This window comes from Salvelinus sp. IW2-2015, linkage group LG20 (assembly GCF_002910315.2).
Source record: "Salvelinus sp. IW2-2015 linkage group LG20, ASM291031v2, whole genome shotgun sequence".
In the NCBI taxonomy this organism is placed as follows: domain Eukaryota; kingdom Metazoa; phylum Chordata; class Actinopteri; order Salmoniformes; family Salmonidae; genus Salvelinus; species Salvelinus sp. IW2-2015.
Window position 1 is genome coordinate 46839074 of NC_036860.1, and position 20192 is coordinate 46859265.

At 39.3% G+C, this 20192-nt stretch overlaps 1 protein-coding gene across 1 annotated transcript; it reads right to left on the minus strand.

The window, feature by feature from the left end:
* Positions 1 to 1363: 1363 nt before the first annotated feature.
* On the minus strand, positions 1364 to 2739 carry defbl1 (defensin, beta-like 1). The gene is made up of 3 exons (XM_070433682.1): positions 2618 to 2739; positions 2306 to 2426; positions 1364 to 2200 (listed from the first exon to the last, which is right to left on the minus strand). Exons 1-3 carry the CDS (start codon positions 2670 to 2672, stop codon positions 2176 to 2178), a joined length of 201 nt encoding a protein of 66 aa, XP_070289783.1. The 5' UTR covers positions 2673 to 2739; the 3' UTR covers positions 1364 to 2175.
* Between the last annotated feature and the right edge of the window lie 17453 nt (positions 2740 to 20192).

Consider the following 20192-nt stretch of genomic DNA (forward strand, 5'->3'; position numbering starts at 1 on the left):
CCCCATTTTTACGCTGCTGCTACTCTCTGTTTATTGACCATGCATAATCACTTTACCTCTACCTACATGTACATATTACCTCAATTACCTTGACTAACCTGTGCCCCCGCACATTGACTCTGTACCGGGACTCCCTGTATATAGCTTACCTACTTTTATTTTATTGATGCTCCTTAATTATTATTAATATTATTTTTGTATTATTTTTTTTTTTACTTCAGTTTATTTTAGTACACTTTTTTCTTAAAACTGCATTGTTGGTTAAAGGCTTGTAAGTAAGCATTTCACTGTAAGGTCTACACCTGTTGTATTTGGCGCATGTGACAAATACAATTTGATTTGATTCAAGGGCCAGCCCATGCATGAGTTGACTTGAGGTAGAATATGAGGTCATTGCTGGCAAGTATTTAGATAAAATGTCATGTTGTAGCCTATGCCTAGGCCTTGCTAAAGGTAAAGGCTTAACTACCTTGCAAGTTCACGCTCATCAGAACCACTGGGCGAATTTAGACAGGTGAGTAATGTTGCAAGTGTAAAGGTGGGGAATTAGCTCGCTGGTTTAGGGTTATGAACCCTATATGCTATCTAACTGGCTATGGGACAGCCCCTCTGCATTAGGTACTTGAACCACCCCCCAGTGCTGGAAACATGTAATAGGCTGTAGCAGACCAGCAGTGGGCTACCATCAGCTACATAGGGATTAAATCCTAAAGGAGCCATGAAAACCTGTAAGTAAGAGACCTAGGGCTTCAATCTTAAAACACATGGCACTGGCAACTAGAAGGTGTCGGTGGAGTGGAAGAAGGGTTTCGAGGCACCAGGAGTTTAAAGTCCTACTCCAGTCTCTTTTTCACCTAATTTATGACCTGATTTATTTAAGAAAAGGCACATCTCAATAGGTGGTCCAGCTGCCTCATGACATTATAGCACAAGTGGGGGGAGGTTTGTTCCTCAAGCAAGGGGAGAGACCGATGACATCAGCGGGCAGCATCAGACCAACTCCTTGAATGCCCTACTCCTTGAAGTTTGCAGTCTAAAAAACACTAATTTGTTCAAAACATGTTTTTACTCTTTAGTGTGTGTACACTGATGTATTTATACTTGGGATATCGCTTAACAGGAAATGTTCAATAATCTCCGGAGGACATCTTTAAGTTTATTGTTTTATTTATTTATTTATTGCACCAAAGAGCAAAAAGGCAAAAATCCTGCAGGAACGTTGTACAAGAGATATTGAAAAAAAATATTGCAGTAACAAAAGCCCAGAAAGGCTACCTCACCAGAGAGTGAAAATAAACCTGATCCTCTATATAGCTATGTTATTGTTATGTAATTTTATTGTCTTACTTATTATTAAAAAAAATAACTTTTACTATATTTAGTAAATATTTTCTTAACTCAATGTCTTGAACTGCATTGTTGGTTAAGGGCTTGTATGTAAGCATTTCACGGTAAGGTGTACACGTTGTATTCGGCACATGTTACAAATACAATTTGATTTGTGGGCTAGATGCAGCCAAACTTGCCCCCCCACCTCTTATTCTAGGAAATCTCCATAAATCTGCCAGATAGCTGCTTAAATACCCCATGTGAAAGCTGTGCAAGGGATGTATAGACTTTCACTAGGAGCTGTATCATGAAATGAATAGTCAAAAAATGGACGTAGCAATCCAAGATTGCCATTTTTTAAGTTTGATCAATTCTTCCAAACAAGAGTGGTGAATAACATAATACCACCATAATGTAACATAACAGTTTTTTTAACCTCCACTCCTCACAGGAGAACACTAATACACACATTTATTGCATTGTTTTCCCAGTTTATGTATCATCCCACCCGCCACCCCCTTCATCTAAGCTGCTTTTCTACAATATGATTCAATAATAATACAATATGATTCTTGCAATGAAATATGTTTTTTTTTTACTCAGTACTGCCAATTTGATTACATTAACCCCTGCAGTTGAAGATGTTACAAATGGAAAAGTGCAACAAATAAATATACAGGTAGTTAGATACACAGTTAAGTCATGGAAGGCAGTCCACAGAATCCCAATATCAGGTGGAGGGACATAAGAAGAAAATACCATAAACTGTGGTGGTGGTGGTGATGTCTTTATTCACATATGCCCCATTTGTTCATGATCAGAACTGATCTAGGAACTATTCAGTTGTCATAAGAAATGAGAAACACAGCACCTGAAAATAAAATAATGGATTAGTAAATCCACATATTCCAAAGGAAAGTGTGTTCCATTATGTAGTACATTTACTTGATGTGGAACTGTTGAAATATAAACTTACAAGAATCCCTTTCCACAGCCAAGTGGTCCAAAGAACATCTCTGTTGGTAGGCAAACTTTTCGACAGACTCCACTCAGAGTGGGGCAAGAGAAGGGAAATGATGCAGCCTCATTCTGCACAACTATAGTTAGAACCAAAAGGAGTACAAATTGGAATCAATAAAACAATAGAAACTTAAGAAAAACATATTGCATATACTGTATTACATGCAACTTGGATGTAATTATTGAATGCCAATGCATTCATATCACCATTTAATTTAGAAGTGCTATTTTCATTAGGCATGTAAACACAAATTGAATCCAGACTTACTATTAAGTGATAGGAAAACCAGGAGCACCAAGACGAGCACACGTTGACAAGACATTCTAGCTGCTGAAGATGATTATGTTACTACTCCGTCTTTAACACAAAACTGAACTTTAGTCGTGGCCTGTTTTGTATGTTGGTCTTGAGGGAGGCGTGACTTTAATAAGGAACGCTATGGTCACTGTGAGAAAAGCTCAGGATGGAATTATGTGGACGTCTGAATAGACATACTGTTCCTAATCACATTTAGTAAAACTGCTTCCCTGCAAAGAGTAGGCTACTCATGATGCAGTAGCATCACAGGACAGGAGCTCGAGAGCAAAAATTGTTTTCACCTGATCTAAAACTCATGCTATAGTCCGTACGTTAACAATTTCCAGGGAATGTTTTTCTCTCTGTGAGAGGCAGCAATGTTACCCTGAAATCACACGTATCTTCAATGTATGTTGTTTATATGAAATATACTTATTCTATATTTACAGAACATATATGTTTGGGGGTAGTCTCATAAGTCTTTGACCTCTGCTGTCTACCCTTTTAGGCCATATTTTTCAATGGCAGTGAGAGACCTTCAAAACTTCTACATACTGTAGGTGAGTTTTTTGCATCCCTGAAATTTGCATAATGTACCTACATTATCACATTACAGTAAGCCTCCATAAATGTTTGCTGCCTTCTGATGGATCACACAGTTAAGGTTTGTAAAGACATGCCCGTATGGAAGGTAGGACTACTAGGTTCGCATTGTACTAGTTCTGCTTCTTGAGCTGTTCTTATGGTTTGAGGTTTTCTCTTGGGTTTGAGTCGTCTGGGTTTGGCCGGGGTAGGCCGTCATTGTAAATGAGAATTTGTTCTTAACTGACTTGTCTAGTTAAATAAAGGTTAACTTAGCATCCAGCATGACTTAGCATCTAGGTTTTGTTTTTATCAACTCAGTATTCTTTTTACATGTGCTGATTATTAGATCCTGTGTTCCTTACACAGTAAGTGGAAACAGAGCAAACCTTATTATTGAATAAAACAAATTCCCCAACTAAATATGCATCCAGAATGGCCCATTTAAATTTGTTATTAAATTTGCAGTACTGTACACYCTGACTCTTTACAAGAATACTTCGTATTAGAGGTAGAATAGCTCAACTAAGTTTACTCCATTACTCATTTCAATCCATGTTTTTTGGCGGTGTTACTTTAGCTCTGATTCTATTGTTTTAAACAGCTTAACTAACTGTGTGAGGGAGAAACAGAAAACAAAGAATACAACTAATCAGCAATAACCAATGAATGTTTACTGATCAATATAAAATMACATGTATTTAACTCTGTATCTGCTGAAAAACATGTTTTATCTGTGTCCGAACAGAGAGTCCATACCATCAAATATTGTTAAAATAATAAAGTTGACAAGGGCTATTAAATGAGGCAAACAAGTAGACATACATTTGTGTTGATATTTTTTGGAATGCCAACAAGCAACAATAATTTTGACATAGGAGAAAATATACATGGGCTCATGGAGAGATCTTTGTAAAAGTATAATCACAATCAAGGTCAAATTAAGAACAACTGTCAAAATAAATCCCAGGAGAGTAAAAACAAATATTATTAATCTATTTGTCCAAGATTCATCCAGCCCTGAAAGTGTGAACATTACTATCGATGATATGTTGTCCATATCTCCCTCAATTTCAATGTTGATGTTTGATGCTGAAATAAAAAAGATCAGCACGTTTCAATCATAGCATTGTTTAAAACAAATTAAACAAATCACAGGTAGATTGCCATAATGACTTTAGTTGACCTGAAATAACGTCATTTCATTAACTTCATTAGCAATACAAACAAATTAAAATCATACTGCATTTCACAGAATTCCAATACTACATTAATACCTCTATACCTTTTGTACTTACCACACAGTGGTTTCCCAAACTGGCTTGATGGCAGCTGAATGTGCTTGCATTTATATTACCTCTTCAAGAGGGTGGTCATTCTCTTAAAAAAATATACATCATTAATTGCTACTGTGAGCAAAGAGGGAATTAATTAATCCTTAAGTAAACTACTTGTTGTTCATAACATTGTTGCATTCATAGGCCTCCCTAAGTTGAGAGCATTGAGTTTGACCCTGATGAGAACAAGACCACAGTTATGTGGTCTCGAGTGGCCACGAGATCAAGACTGACAAGATCAAGTACATCCACATCCTACTGTGACTCCGATGACCAAATGAGCAAAATGCATATTTAAGACACATAATCCATAATCCTATAATTTATGTTACGCTGTTTGGCTGAATAGAGGTTATAGTTCACTTTTTTGCACCTTACACTTAGAATTAGGGGTGACTCGAGGAACCCTGGACATTCTCAATGAGCCCTGGAGTTCCCCCAAGAACCATTGCAGTCAATGCACCTTTGGTTAGTTGAGGGGTTCTTGTAGTAACCTTTAATTTTTCAATGTAGTGAAGGGTACCTGGAGGAAACTTTTTGCTGGCGTGTGCGGAGCACTTTGAATTTCCCCATTGGATTTGTTGCGCTGCCAGACTCGGAAGAAGATTAAAATATGTTGTTTTTGGCGATGGCTTTATTGGACAGCTAGCAACTTGTAAACAATTACCGATTCCTATATGAGTACTATTTTAATAGCAATATTGAATAATACAACAATGGCTTTCAAGTCAATTATATTATTTGACTGCAGCCTCCTGTTTTAACCCTTTAACAACATTCTAAAGATTGATTCAGTACATCGTTTGACATGTTTCTATTGACTGTAACGGAACTTTTGGACATTTCGTCACGTTATAGTGGACGCGCTTTGAGACTTTGGTTAGGGAGTTTGGTAAACAATTCGAAAGTAGCTAATTGGACATAAATAACGGACATTATCGAACAAATCAAGCATTTATTGTGGACCTGGGATTCCTAGGACTGCATTCTGATGAAGTTCATCAAAGGTAAGGAAACATTTATCATGTATTTTCTGGTTTCTGTTGAGTCCAACATGGCGGCTAATTTGGCTATTGTTCTGAGCTCCGTTGCAGATTATTGCATGGTTTATTTTCCGTAAAGTTTTTTTGAAATCTGACACAGCGGTTGCATTAAGGAGAGGTATATCTATAATTCCATGTGTATAACTTGTATTATCATCTACATTTATGATGAGTATTTCTGTTGAAACGATCTGGCTATGCAAAATCACTGGATGTTTTTGGAACTAGTGAATGTAACGCGCCAATGTAAACTCCGATTTTTTTATATAAATATGAACTTTATCAAACAAAACATGCATGTATTGTGTAACATGAAGTCCTATGAGTGTCATCTGATGAAGATAATCAAAGGTTAGTGATTAATTTTGTCTCTATTTCTGTTTTTTGTGAAAGCTATCTTTCGCTGGAAAAATGGCTGTGCTTATTGTGGTTTTGTGGTGACCTAACATAATCGTTTGTAGTGCTTTCGCTGAAAAGCATATTTGAAATCTGACACCTTGGTGGGATTAACAACAAGATTACCTTTAAAATGATATAAGACACATGAATGTCTGAGAAATTTTAATTATGAGATTTCTGTTGTTTGAATTTGGCGCCCTGCACTATCACTGGCTGTTGTCATATCGATCCCGGTAGCAGGATCGCAGCCATAAGAAGTTTTAACCTCTTGACGCTAGGGGTCATATTTTTTATATTTTTTAAAGAACGTTCCCAAGGTAAACAGACTATTTCTCAGGTCCAGATCGTAGAATATGCATATCAGTTACAGATTAGGATAGAAAACACTCCAAAGTTTCCAGAACTGTCAAAATATTGTCTGTGAGTATAACAAAACTGATTCTGCAGGCGAAAACCTGAGAAAATATAACCCGGAAGTGATATATATATTTTTTTATTCTGTGTTTCCTGGCCAGTCTTTCTTCCATTTAAAGGGGTATCAACCAGATTAATTTTCCAATGGCTTCCTCAGCTGTTACCAGGCTTTAGACATCGTTTCAGGCTTTTATTTTGAAAAATGAACGAGGTCTTTCAAAAGTAGTCAGTGCCTGCGCGCCAGAGGGGAGCTCTCCATTTTGCTTTTCTCTCTTATTGAATAGGTTATGGTCCGGTTGAAATATTATCGATTATGTTTGTTAAAAACAGCCTGAGGATTGATTATAAAAAACATTTGACATGTTTCTACGACCATTACGGATACTTTTTGGAATTTGTCGAACGGAACAAGGCTTTGGTTTTCTGAACATAACGCGCAACCCAAATGGCGTTTTTTTGTGTGATATTTATATATTTATCGAACAAAAAGAACATTTGTTGTGTAACTGGGAGTCTCGTGAGTGCAAACATCCGAAGATTATCTAAGGTAAGCGATTCATTTTATTGCTTTTCTGACTTTCGTGACCAAGCTAACCAAGCTAAATTATAAGCGAAAACTGTTTCTAGCATTTTGATTGATACACTCACGAAAGCTTGGATTTTGTTCCTGTTAAAGTATATTTTCAAACTCTGACACGATAGGTGGCGATTAACAACATAGCTAAGCTGTGTTTGGTATATTTCGACTTGTGTGATTGCATAGAATATAAATTTTTGTAATTATTTTTTAAATCTTAATTACGTTCGTATCTCTCTCTCTATCCGAAACGAGCTAGTTTTCTTCAACATAACGCGCAACCCATAAATGCGCTTTTTTGTTATAAAATAAATTTATCGAACAACCAAAGAACATATTGTGTAACTGGGAGTCTCGTGAGTGCAAACATCCGAAGATTATCTAAGGTAAGCGATTAATTTTATTGCTTTTCTGACTTTCGTGACCATGCTAATTTGGGGCTAGCTGTTGTAGCATTGATTGCTACACTCACAAAAGCTTGGATTTCTTTCGCTGTAAAGTATATTTTCAAAATCTGACACGATAGGTGGATTAACAACAAGCTAAGCTGTGTTATGGTATATTTCACTTGTGATTGCATGATTATTAATATTTTTAGTAATATTTTTGCATTTGGCGCCCTGCAATTGAAGCGGTTATTTAGGAAAATGATCCCGTAAAAGGGATCCGTAGCGCAGAGAAGTTAACATTCATCTTGAATAACGTTCCAACCGGAGAATTACATCGACTTCAATTGACCGATGGAACGGAGCTCACTCTCACATCAACGCACCAGTTCAATGCGTGGGCACCTCATGGAAGTGATTACTCATTCCTGTCTCCTTCGGCGCCCCTTCAAATTAGAGTCATCAGACAAAGTTCTATTGACTGTTGACATCTAGTGGAAGCCGTAGGAAGGGAAAATCCATCCATATCTCTCTGTATTTTCAATGAGAGCTTGGTTGAAAATCTGGCACCCCCAGAAAATATCCAAACAGGAAGTGGAACTTCTCAGGTTTTTGCCTGCCATATGAGTTCTGTTATACTTACAGACATAATTCAAACAGTTTTAGAGACTTCAGAGTGTTTTCTATCCAATACTAATAATAATATGCATATATTAGCAACTATGACATAGGAGCAGGCTGTTTACTCTGTGCACCTCTGTGCACCTTTCATTCAAGCTACTCCATATGCCCTTCAGCCATCAAGAAGTTAAACCTAGATGAGGACCAGAGGCGCTGTCTTTCACTTTGGGGAAATCGTGCCCGAATCCTTTAAACGGCCTCGTACTCAATTCTTGCTTCGTACAATTATGCATATTATTATTTACTATGGTTAGAAAACACCTCTCATGTTTCTTACAACGTTTGATTTGTCTGCTGAGAAGAAACACCGAACTCATTTGGCAGGCACACTGTCTGACCAGGAAGGTGGAAAGTCGAAAAATGATGCTCTGTATCAAGGACCCATGCCTATAAATGGCATATACGTAATTGAGTATACATCACGTCCATACACCTTTCCCTAATTCAAGAGAGGTGAGAGAAGATAATATTGAAGTGTGTCTTATCTTCGTTCTGAGGTACGAATAAATCACTCTGGAAGTGACGTGTCCGCCATTCCTGCTTTTCTGGAAAAAGCGCGAAGTCTTGGGGAACCTGAAATGCCCTCTGGAAGCTTGTCTATAGGCGAATACTATCTCCGTCTTTGATTTATTTGATACATTGTACATATCATCGTAAAGTTATTGTTTTTTCCAATATATTTTATTAGATTATTGAGTATTTTTTCTCGGACGTTAGGCTGTTGCGTTGTCTGTGTTTTGTTGACGAGTGGAAGCTTCGCGCCACTTGGCCAGTGTGCTTGCTATTCAAGAGGGAAAACGATGTTCTAATCCAAACAACGACCTGTTCTGGACAAAGACCCCTTGTACAACATTCTATGGAAGAATCACCAAAAGTAGGACCCCATTTTGTGATGCTATTTCATATACTGTCGAACTGTGACTTAGTTAGTTTTGCGCCCAAGTGTTTGGCCACTCCCGCAATAACGTAAGCTGTACGTCGCTAATGAATATATTTTTAGAATTCGTAAACACTGCGATTGCATTAAGAATAGGTATATCTATCATTTCCGATACAACATGTATTTTTATGTAATGTTTATAATAGCTATTTTGGTCAGAATAGGTGAGAGTCTAATAGAAATATCCGCACATTCTGGGAAAAAGAATGCTACGTAAGCATATGAACCAATTTTTTTTAGGGTTATTTTATCTATTTTTTTTTTTTTTTGATTTGTCAGCTTGTAAATATGCACATTTTCGAACAAAACCATAAGTGTATGATATAACCTGATGTTATTAGGACTGTTCATCTGAGGAAGAGTATGAAGGGAGTTTGAAAATTAATATATTTTGCTGTGTTTATTCGCTAACGTTACTGCCTATTGCTATCGCTAATCGCCTGATGAAGGAATGCGGTTTTGTGTGTAGGCTATCGTGTAGTAAAGCAATATAATGCTATATTGTGTTTTCGCGTTTGTTAAAACACTTAAAAAATCTGACAAATATTGGCTGGATTCACAAGATGTTTGTCTTTAATTTGCTGTACACCATGTATTTTTCAGAAATGTTTTATGATGAGTATTTAGGTATTCACGTTGGTCTCTATAATTACTCTGGCTGCTTCAGTGCTATTTCTGACGGTAGCTGTGATGGTTTAGCACAATGGTTAAAACTGATTTATACCTCAAGTATGCACATTTTTCGAACAAAACATAGATTTATTGTGTAACATGTTATAGGACTGTCATCTGATGAAGTTGTTTCTTGGTTAGTTTGGTTGGTTCTTGGTTAGTTTGGTTGGTTTCGTGCATGCTACTTGTGCTGTGAAAAATGTCTGTCCTTTTTTGTATTTGGTGGTGAGCTAACATAAATATATGTGGTGTTTTCGCTGTAAAACATTTAAAAAATCGGACATGTTGACTGGATTCACAAGATGTGTATCTTTCATTAGCTGTATTGGACTTAACACACGTTAATGTGTGAAAGTTAAATATTTCTAAAAAATATATTTTGAATTTCGCGCTCTGCCTTTTCAGTGGAATGTGGGAGGAGTTCCGCTAGCGGAACGCCGGGGCTAGAAAGGTTAACTGTATTTTCTTGAAAAACGTTTTAAAAAAGTGCAATTTGTATAGCATTTCTACTCATCTCAACAATATTTTTTAAATTACTTAGGTCTGCTTCAATGGGTTCTAAAGGTAAGTTAGCATTGTTAAATGAAGAATGATGTCAAATATCTACAAATTATGGCAATTTAATATATCAAAATATGAATTTTCTATTACATTGAAATTAATGTGTGCCCTTTCAGTTGGTCAGCTCGGTACAAAACAGCTATGGGGAGTTCGCTTACTGAAGAACATTAGAATCCCACCTGACAAAGCCAATGAACACCGAGTTTCTTCCGCTTTTCACCAACAGCTGACCAGAACAATTCATGCATTTCTTAAAAAACAAACATTGTAAAAGAAAAATGTATCAAGCTTTACTACAACTTAACAGTCCCACTTAATTCTTAAGGCTAGCCCCCCTTCTTCTCAATTTCCGCCTGTTGACATACCCTAATCTAACTGCCTGTAGCTCAGGCCCAMAAGCATGGATATGCATATTCTTGGTATCATTTGAAAGGAAACATTCTGAAGTTTGTGGAAATGTGAATTGAATGTAGGAGAATATAACACAATCGATCTGGTAGAAGAAAAGAGAAAGAAAGASCATACGTTTTCTGTTTTTTATTGTTGTTGCATCATCTTTCACATGTACAAGAAAAGCCAAACAGTCAGATAGGATGCTGGGGATAATTTAGATGGAGAACACAAGAGGGCAACTGTTGTTGTGCAAAGTTTCAGACTGATAACTTCCCGGAATGAGTGAGCTACATGACATTTAGCATGAAGTCACCCAGGTGTCCAACACAAGTTGCCCAAATATACCCAAGTGGCCGAATTGGTGAAGTTATACATTTTTATGCAAATAACTATATAGAACATAACAAAATGCTATTCTAACACACACCCAAAATTTATAAAAATGTAAAAAAATTAAAATTAAAATAAACTGAAAATAACAAGGGTAGACCCTTGGAAGACCCGCAGTCCTCTACACAATATTGTGCTGCTGATGCCATGTCCCATAGCAGTCTCTTTCTGCTGTAAAGCAGAGGCAAACCAAACAAGTGGTGCAGGTGATGGGGGACTTCATGCGACAAAGAACACAACGACGCCTCCATGCGGTGCCCTTTTGGCCCTGAGATTCTGCCTGCAGTTATGAATTTTGGCATGTGGACACCACTGGTGGCAGGAGTAGAAGGGACAGAGGTAGAGGGGACAGAGGTAGAGGGGACAGAGGTAGAAGGGCAGAGGTAGAGGGGGCAGAAGGTGATGCAGTGGACTTTGTGCTGTAGCCAGCAAGCTCCCGGATGAGCAGCTCCCTGAAGGCTAGCTGTGAGATGGGGGGCTGTCCACAGCCCTCAGCCATTTCCTTCTGGAGGATGAAGGCATTCACCACAGCAATGTCGATGAAATGATAGAACAATGTCTTGTACCATTTCATTGTCTTGTGGAGAACATTGTAGTAACCTATCAGCGCGTCTGACAGGCCCACACCTCCCATGCCCTTGTTGTAGTCCTTTATAGCTGCAGGAATGGGGACATTTTTGGTGGTCCATGCCCCAGTAGCGTCCTTCACACGCCTGACGATGTGATCTCCATTGAAGGACTTGTGGATAGTACTGCACATGACCACCTCTCTGGTTTCCATCCACTTCACAAAGAGCAGGCCATCTTCACGAATCCATCACATGGTACCCCGATCAGCCCGCTTAGGCATGTCGTTCACCTTTGTCTTTGGAAAGCCCACTCTGTTGGTACGAATGGTGCCACAAGTCCACATATTTGGCTTCCTCAGGTCTGTAAACAGGGTAGGGCTTGTGTAGAAGTTGTCCACAAACAGTTTGTAGCCCTTCCCCAGCAGTTGAAAATCCAATAACTCCATAACGGAATCATAACTCAGTCCATTACTGGTAGCAAAACTGTTTTCCCCTCATAAACAAAAAAAATGCAAGGGTATGCACACACAGAATCAGCCAAAACAAACAGTTTGTAACCCCATTTTGTTGGTTTGTTACGCATGTATTGTTTGAGGCCAATTCTGGCCTTTGAGGCTACCATCCTCTCATCTATGGACAAGTTCTGGGCGGGCTGAAAATAGGTCTTGCAGGCCTCAACCATGCTGGGGTAGAGAGGTTTGATTTTGCAGAGCATATCAAACCTTGCGGTGCCTCTCCTCTTGTCATTGTCCTCATCAACTTTTGGGTCACTGATGTGAAGCGCCCGTGAGATAGTCAGAAACCTTTTACAAGACATGACAGTGGTGGGGAAAGGCAGTTGATAGAGTGGGGATGTTTTCCAGTAATCCTTGAGGGTTTTTAACTTCACCAGCCCCATGTAAATGACAAGTGAAAGGTAGCAGAAAAGGTATTGCATGAAAATGGGCTTCCATGTCTCTTTCTTGCCTGCTTGCTTCTTAGTCCCATACTTGTTGGTGTTAGACACCAGGGAATCAACAACTGACGGGGTGAAAAACAGTTGAAAAAGATGAAGGGGGCTGTACTTTGCAGTCATGTCTAGTTGAGGTCCTGGCTATCTTTTCGGTCTAAATACTGGTGGAATTGGATCCACATCATCTTCTAACTCAGTGTGCCAACGCCCCTCTGCCTCTGCCAGCAGGTTCCACACTTCCCCTCCTCCGCTTCTTTGTTAGTGTCTTCACACCTCTAGATGGCCGGGCGGGGGTAGGTGTGGAGCCGGAGACAGCAGGGGTCCGGCTGGATGAACCAGCTTCAGTGGGGGATGGGCACCTGGCACCGGGGCTCCCAGTCGGAGTCAGTATCACTGTGAAAGAAAACATTTCAGAAAATAATATTTGTTACGTATGAGCCTTGTATCATCACGTAAAATAAACAGATATGTATTATATAGAGCAGAGGGAACACAGTCACTATGGTGAAGTGTTGTTCCATTCCACTCCGGCCATTGTTGTGGGCCTGCCCTCCCCAACAGCATCCAATGACTATTTCATATGGAAATGGGGTGGAGTGGAGCAGCGGGCGGACACATCTCGGCACAGTGGCCGTGTGTTTGTTTGCTGTTCAATTCTACTCCATTCCATTTTTTATAAAAATGGAATGGAGTGAATTGAATATATATATACACAGGTTATGGTCATACACACACACACACACACACACACACACACACACACACACACACACACACACACACACACACACACACACACACACACACACACACACACACACACACACACACACACACACACCACACACACACACACAATGTATAGCCAATGTGTACTTTACACATTTCATTACTGATTATATTTCTAAAAGTTTGACACAAAAAATCAAATAATAATAATTTGCCCAAAAATCTCAAATGAATAATATTTCATATTATTAATTTCAAACAACGGCATTAGCATTAGAACTTACCAGTCCAAAATGATGTCCTCTCCGTGCAGAAACATCTCTTCGGCCAGTGAGTGAAAACTATGCTCACTCATAGACTCGTCTTCTTGTAACAATTCTGTTTCACTTTCCCTATCAATTTCTTCTAAAATTTGGTGCAATCTGTATACCTAAACTTTGACTTTGCTTTTCCGCGATTTAGTCGCCATAATGTTTTTCTATAAAATTGTTGAAAGTACTCTTTACAAAATACTGCTGTGCGTAACGCGTGTGCCTGCAACAAGTCTGTCTTGAATGGCGAATGAACCTTCTTACGCGTGCGTTTACTACAACGGGCTGGTCTTCCACCCATAACCATCACATACTGGCGTTTACCTCAGCTCATTGACTATCTACCAAGCTAGATTTCTAGACGATCAGTGGTCATTGGGCCGAAATACAGTCAATCAACAAAACTTCGTTAATATTATTGGTGCACAATGAGGTCATTGCTCGGTGTCTTCAAATCTGTTCCTTTCGGTCAATACGCCCGCCAAAAGAACCATCAAGTATGACTGGATAAACGTATGTTTTAGTGTGTGTAATTACCATCGAATGCGTCGAAAGTTGATAGAGACGGAATTCACGACACAAGTGGATTACAAAGTGTTTCGTGTTAGGCTAAAAAAATTATTGGGACAGGTAGGGGTTCCATAACCGCAGACAGAAGAACAGTTGAAACTGGAACAGCAGCAAGGCCAGGTGGACTGGGGACAGCAAGTAGTCATCATGCCCGGTAGTCCTGACGTATGGTCCTAGGGCTCAGGTCCTCCGAGAGAGAGAAAGAAAGAGAGAGGAGAGAATTAGAGAGAGCATACTTAAATTCACACAGGACACTGGATAAGACAGGAGAAGTACTCCAGATATAACCAACTGCCCCTAGCCCCCGACACAAACTACGGCAGCATAAATACTGGAGGCTGAGACAGGAGGGGTCAGGAGACACTGTGGCCCATCCGATGATACCGGACAGGGCCAAACAGGAAGGATATAACCCACCCACTTTGCCAAAGCACAGCCCCGCACCACTAGAGGGATATCTTCAACACCAACTTACAATCCTGAGACAAGGCCGAGTATATGCCACAAAGATCTCCAACAGCACAAACCAGGGGGGGGGGGGGCGCCAACCCAGACAGGAAGATCACGTCAGTAACTCAACCCACTCAAGTGACGCACCCCTCCTAGGGACGGCAAGGGGACTTTAATGCAGGCAAACTTAAATCTGTTATACCTCATTTCTACCAGCATGTCACATGTGCAACCAAAGGGGAAAAAACTCTAGACCAGCGCTCAGAGACCAACACAACCCAAAAAGATATCCGCCATATTGTGCAGTCAACAGAAGTCAGAAATAACATTATAAATATTCACTTACCTTTGATGATCTTCATCAGAATGCACTCCCAGGAATCCCAGTTCCACAATAAATGTTTGTTTTGTTCGATAGTGTCCATCATTTATGTCCAAAAACCTCCTTGTTGTTTGCGCGTTTGTCCAGTAATCCGAATGCAGAAGGCTCGTGCACTAATTCCTGGATGAAAAGTCAAAAAAGGTACAATGAAAGTTAGTAGAAACATGCCAAACYATGTTTAAAATCAATCCTCCGGTTGTTTTTGTCATAAATAATCAACAATATTTCAACCGGACAAAAGTTTCGGCAATAGGAAAGGAGAAACAAGAAAGGCGCGTTCACGATCAGGGCGCATGGCTGATGAATGGAAATTTCCACTGGTCACTGATTGAAAGTGGTGTATCTCCCTCATTTGTCAGAGTAAAAGCCTGAAACAATGCCTAAAGACTGGTCACATGTAGAGGAAGGCACAGAACTCGTGAACTGGGTCCTAAGTCTTTGTATGGTGGATAGGCTTTCAATGGAAAAACAGCCTTTCAAAATAATAGTACTTCCTGYTTGGATTTTCCTCTGGTTTTCGCCTGCCATATCAGTTCTGTTATACTCACAGACATTATTTTAACATTTTTGGAAACTTTAGAGTGTTTTCTATCCAAATCTACTAATTATATGCATATCCTATATTCTGGGACTGAGTAGCAGACAGTTTAATTTGGGCACGCTTTTCATCCAAAATTCCGAATGCTGCCCCCTACCCTAGTGAAGTTAACAGCTTCTAACCCCAAGCCATAAGACTGCTGAACAATGAATCAAATGGCCACCCGGACTATTTACATTGACCCTTCCCCCGCCTTTTGTTTTTGTTTTTACACTGCTGCTACTCGCTGTTTATTATCTATGCATAGTCACTTTACAACTTACCTCAACTAACCTGTACCCCCACACATTGACTCGATACCGGTACCCCCTGTATATTGCCTCGTTATTGTTATGTGAATTTCTTGTGTTACTATTTGATTTCATTGATTTTCAGCCATCAACCACAAATCTGTTATTTGCCTACATTTTACAAGCTTCAGTGTTACATTTTACTCCGGGTTTGCTCTGGCTAAAAATGTGTGGTGTCCACCCTGCTTTAGAAAGCGCTCTACCACAAACCAGATTAGTAAAACAGACAATGACACCCCTGGTACGCTCAATATACATGCTAACGCTCATACCGGACACCGGGCATGTAACCTCGGCTGCTCCTCAGAAGCAAATGGAGGAGGTGAAAAGGGAAAAAGTTTTAAAGTTAGAGACCTGAAGGACATAGTAATGATCTTATTGGTGAAGGCTGCATTAGGACGCAAAGTCATCTTATAGTTTCCAAGGGCAAACTTCATACAGGAGGGATGAACAGAAAACGCATGGAGATCTCCAACTTGTTTAGCCAAGGCAAAAGCAATGAGCAGGGCTATCTTGTAGGAGATGATCTTCAGATCCACAGACTCCATCGGTTCAAAGGGGGCCGCACACAACACCTCCAAAACCAAAGCCAACTCCAACGTGGACGCAATAGGTTCCAAAACCAGCCTGAGATGGCACACACACCACCAGGGGAAGAGCCCATGGTAGGGTTTGGCGGTAACCAGATTTACATACTCTCTGCCATCCCGGGATATATGCAATTACAGGTAGTGCACACAAGGGGTGCAATTATTTTTTCAAGTGTAATAAAGGCACAAAAAACATAATTTACCAGAATGCTACCAAAATGCTAACAATTACTAAGGGATTCTCATAGCAGATGCTAGATAAATGCTAATGAGCACATGCAAACTACTAGGACAGACAACCCAGCTCATAAAGTCATGCAAGTATCTCAAAACACAGTTTGCAGCACACACAAAACAACTATTATGTAACGGCTGTCGTCGGTGGAAGAAGGTGAGGACCAAGGTGCAGCGTGGTAAGTGTTCATGATATTTAATAATAAATCAAAACTGAACACTGAATAACAAAACAACAAAGAACCAACCGAAAACAGTTCTGTCTGGTGCAGACACACAAAGACTGAATATAACCACCCACAAAACCCAACAGAAAACAGGCTACCTAAATATGGTTCCCAATCAGGGACAACGATTTACAGCTGCCTCTGATTGAGAACCATATCAGGCCAAACACAGAAATAGAAAATCATAGAAAAACTAACATAGACAACCCACCCAACTCACGCCCTGACCATACTAAAACAAAAGACAAAACAAAGGAACTAAGGTCAGAACGTGACATATTATCTTAATCCAGGAGGGGATTGTCTCTGCTGCTGTTACCAAGAAGCTTGATCTTGCAAGCTAACGTTAGCCACTTAGCTAACATTAGCAAGTTAGCAAAACCCAGCTGGAGAGAATTTATTTGCCACATCTTAGCTAGTTAACTTAATAGTTACAAGATATATAGCTGGCAAACATTAGTAGGGAATTTCATACAAGTGTAACTTGATAACCTCACTTAAGTTGCACTGCAGAGATGACTCACCTCACAAAGCTACCATTTTGTTCATTGTGCTTCTTTATAAACAAATACATGTGACTGACTCAAACCATAACTAGTACCGGTAAGTTTCATAATGAAAAAGCTTCATAATAAAAAATTATCTACCTGGCGAAATGATGAACGCAATATGCTTTATCTATTACCTGGTGCAGAAGTTTATCTCGGGCCTAACAACTAGCGTTCCAATATATTCTCCAAACACCGGCTTCTTAGGCATTATCACTTAAATGTAAATACTGTAGCTAGCTCAATTACCTCGTACCCCTGCACATCGACTCGGTACTGGTTCTCCCTGTATATAGCCATGTTATTTTTTACTCGTTATTGTTATTCATTATTCACTGTTTATTTATTTCTTATGTCACTTTATCTTTTCCTTTAACTCTGCATTGTTGGAAAAGGACCCGTAAGTAAGCATTTCACTGTCGTCTACACCTGTTGTTTTACGAAGCATGTGACAAATAACATTTGATTTACATTTAACAGACGCTCTTATCCAGAGCGACTTACAAATTGGAAAGTMCATACATATTCATCCTGGTCCCCCCGTGGGGAATGAACCCACAACCCTGGCGTTGCAAGCGCCARGCTCTACCAACTGAGCCACACGGGTCATGATTTTGATGACTTTAGCCTCCTGTTTTAATGGTTTAACTGTCTCTTCTTGAAAAACGTGTTGAAAAAAGGATTTCCGCTTAAATTCCTATTACTCACAATTCAAATAAGAACTTTCAATTATAATTTTTTTACTTCATATTTATTTAGGAAATAACAGAGCTCTACCAGGTGGTTTGGAAATCAAAAGAGGGTCATACCAGCAATTACATATTTTATAGGTGGTTAGCATTGTTAAATAAGGACTGATGTCATATTTTAACAAAAGATTGTATGTCCATACATGAATATTCAATTTATTGAAATTAATGCGTTTTCAGGTGATGTATTGTGCAATGTCCCTGAAAATGGGGGTGACAAATGATTCATGATCTTCCACAATGTTTCCCAGCTGTTCAGACTACATTTTGAGATAATATGACAGTGCAGTTTTGTATTACTATTTTAGGCATTATTTTATAGGCGACATTAAGTATTTTCAGAGGGCTTCCTCTAGCAACCTTTTTTTTTAACCTGAAAAGGTTCCTCCACAGTGGCAATCTTCTGAACCAAGAAAAGTTATTTGAGGCTCCTTTACTTCTAAGAGTGTACAGTAGTTTCAACGAAACTGTGCCTAAATGARAACATGTATCGGTATGAATTGGGTGCAACAGAATTTCCTTTTGAAGTGCCAATGGAATTGTTAAAGATCATATTTTCTATGTGGTTAAGCATTTCTCTGTTATTGAAATTAATTGACAGATGACATAGACAGTGTTATTATGAAAAGTGTGTAACTTTATAACTATAGATGTTGTTATCCAATTCTGTCTGATATTGTGGACATTCTGGAGTGTTCTCAGTACCTTCTGGGATATCGCTGACAAATTGCACATAACTGCACATGGATAAACATGTTTATCAGAGGTCATAAACATGTCTATTAGAGATCATTATCCACTTGATACTTTCATCCCCTGGAAAGCAATTAAAGGCCACACACTGATGAGACGCAAAGGACACTCCGACCCAAATGGAGCCCTCTGTGGCTGGTGTCTAGGGGATAGTGTGAGCAGATGAGGACAGACCTGTAATGACCTACCGTCAGACAGCACTGATGTAACTCTGATGAAACTGGAGGGATGGAACAAGGAGCCATGTGCCCTCTGTGTCCTCTGTAGCCATGGAAATGGTTGCAATTGAAGAGTTTGAGAGGGTAACTACTATATCTCTCTGACCTTTGCATCTAGCGTTACCTTCCTGGCTCGGGCCTAATTGTAGTTGAGAACTTAGGTCAACCAGTGGAGGCTCCTCAGAGGTCCATCATCCTCAGTGAATTTCATGAAAATAAAAATGTGAATATTTTTAAAGTTATCCTTTTTAGATTAAACTATACTAAATATATTCACGTAACCAAATCATTTACTAAAACACAATGTTTTGCAATGAAGGTCTACAGTAGCCTCAACAGCCCTCTGTAGGGTAGCACCATGGGGTAGCCGGAGGACAGCTAGCTTCCGTACTCCTTTTGGTACATTAACTTCAATACAAAACCTAGGAGGATCTTGGTTCTCACCACCTTCRATAGACTTACACAGTAATTATGACAACTTCTGGAGGACGTCCTCCAACCTATCAGAGCTCTTGCAGCATGAACTGACATGTTGTCCACCCAATCAAAGGATCAGAGAATGAATCTAGTACTGAAAGCATAACCTACAGCTAGCTAGCACTGCAGTGCATAAAATGTGGTGAGTAGTTGACTCGAGAGAGAAAGACAATAGTTGAACAGTTTTAAACAAATTAATTTCTTAAAAAATGAAGGAGAATCAAGAGAGAGTAATTTTTTTCACTTTCAGTTTCACTTAGCTAGCAAATGCAGCCTACTCAAACACTTAGCTTACTTAGCTGGCCTACTCAAACAGAGGGATGCTATCTTCGCTAGCTGGCTATGACTGTCCAACACTGGAACTCTAGGTAAGCTTCAAGGTAAGCTTTTGTTTTTATTAATTTATTGCCACCGGTGTAACTGCTAAACTGCTTACTGGCTATACACTGTAATGTTACTGCATGGTTGTATTGGGTTTACTAATGCATTAGTTTTATTAGCTATATTGACTAGGACGTTACTT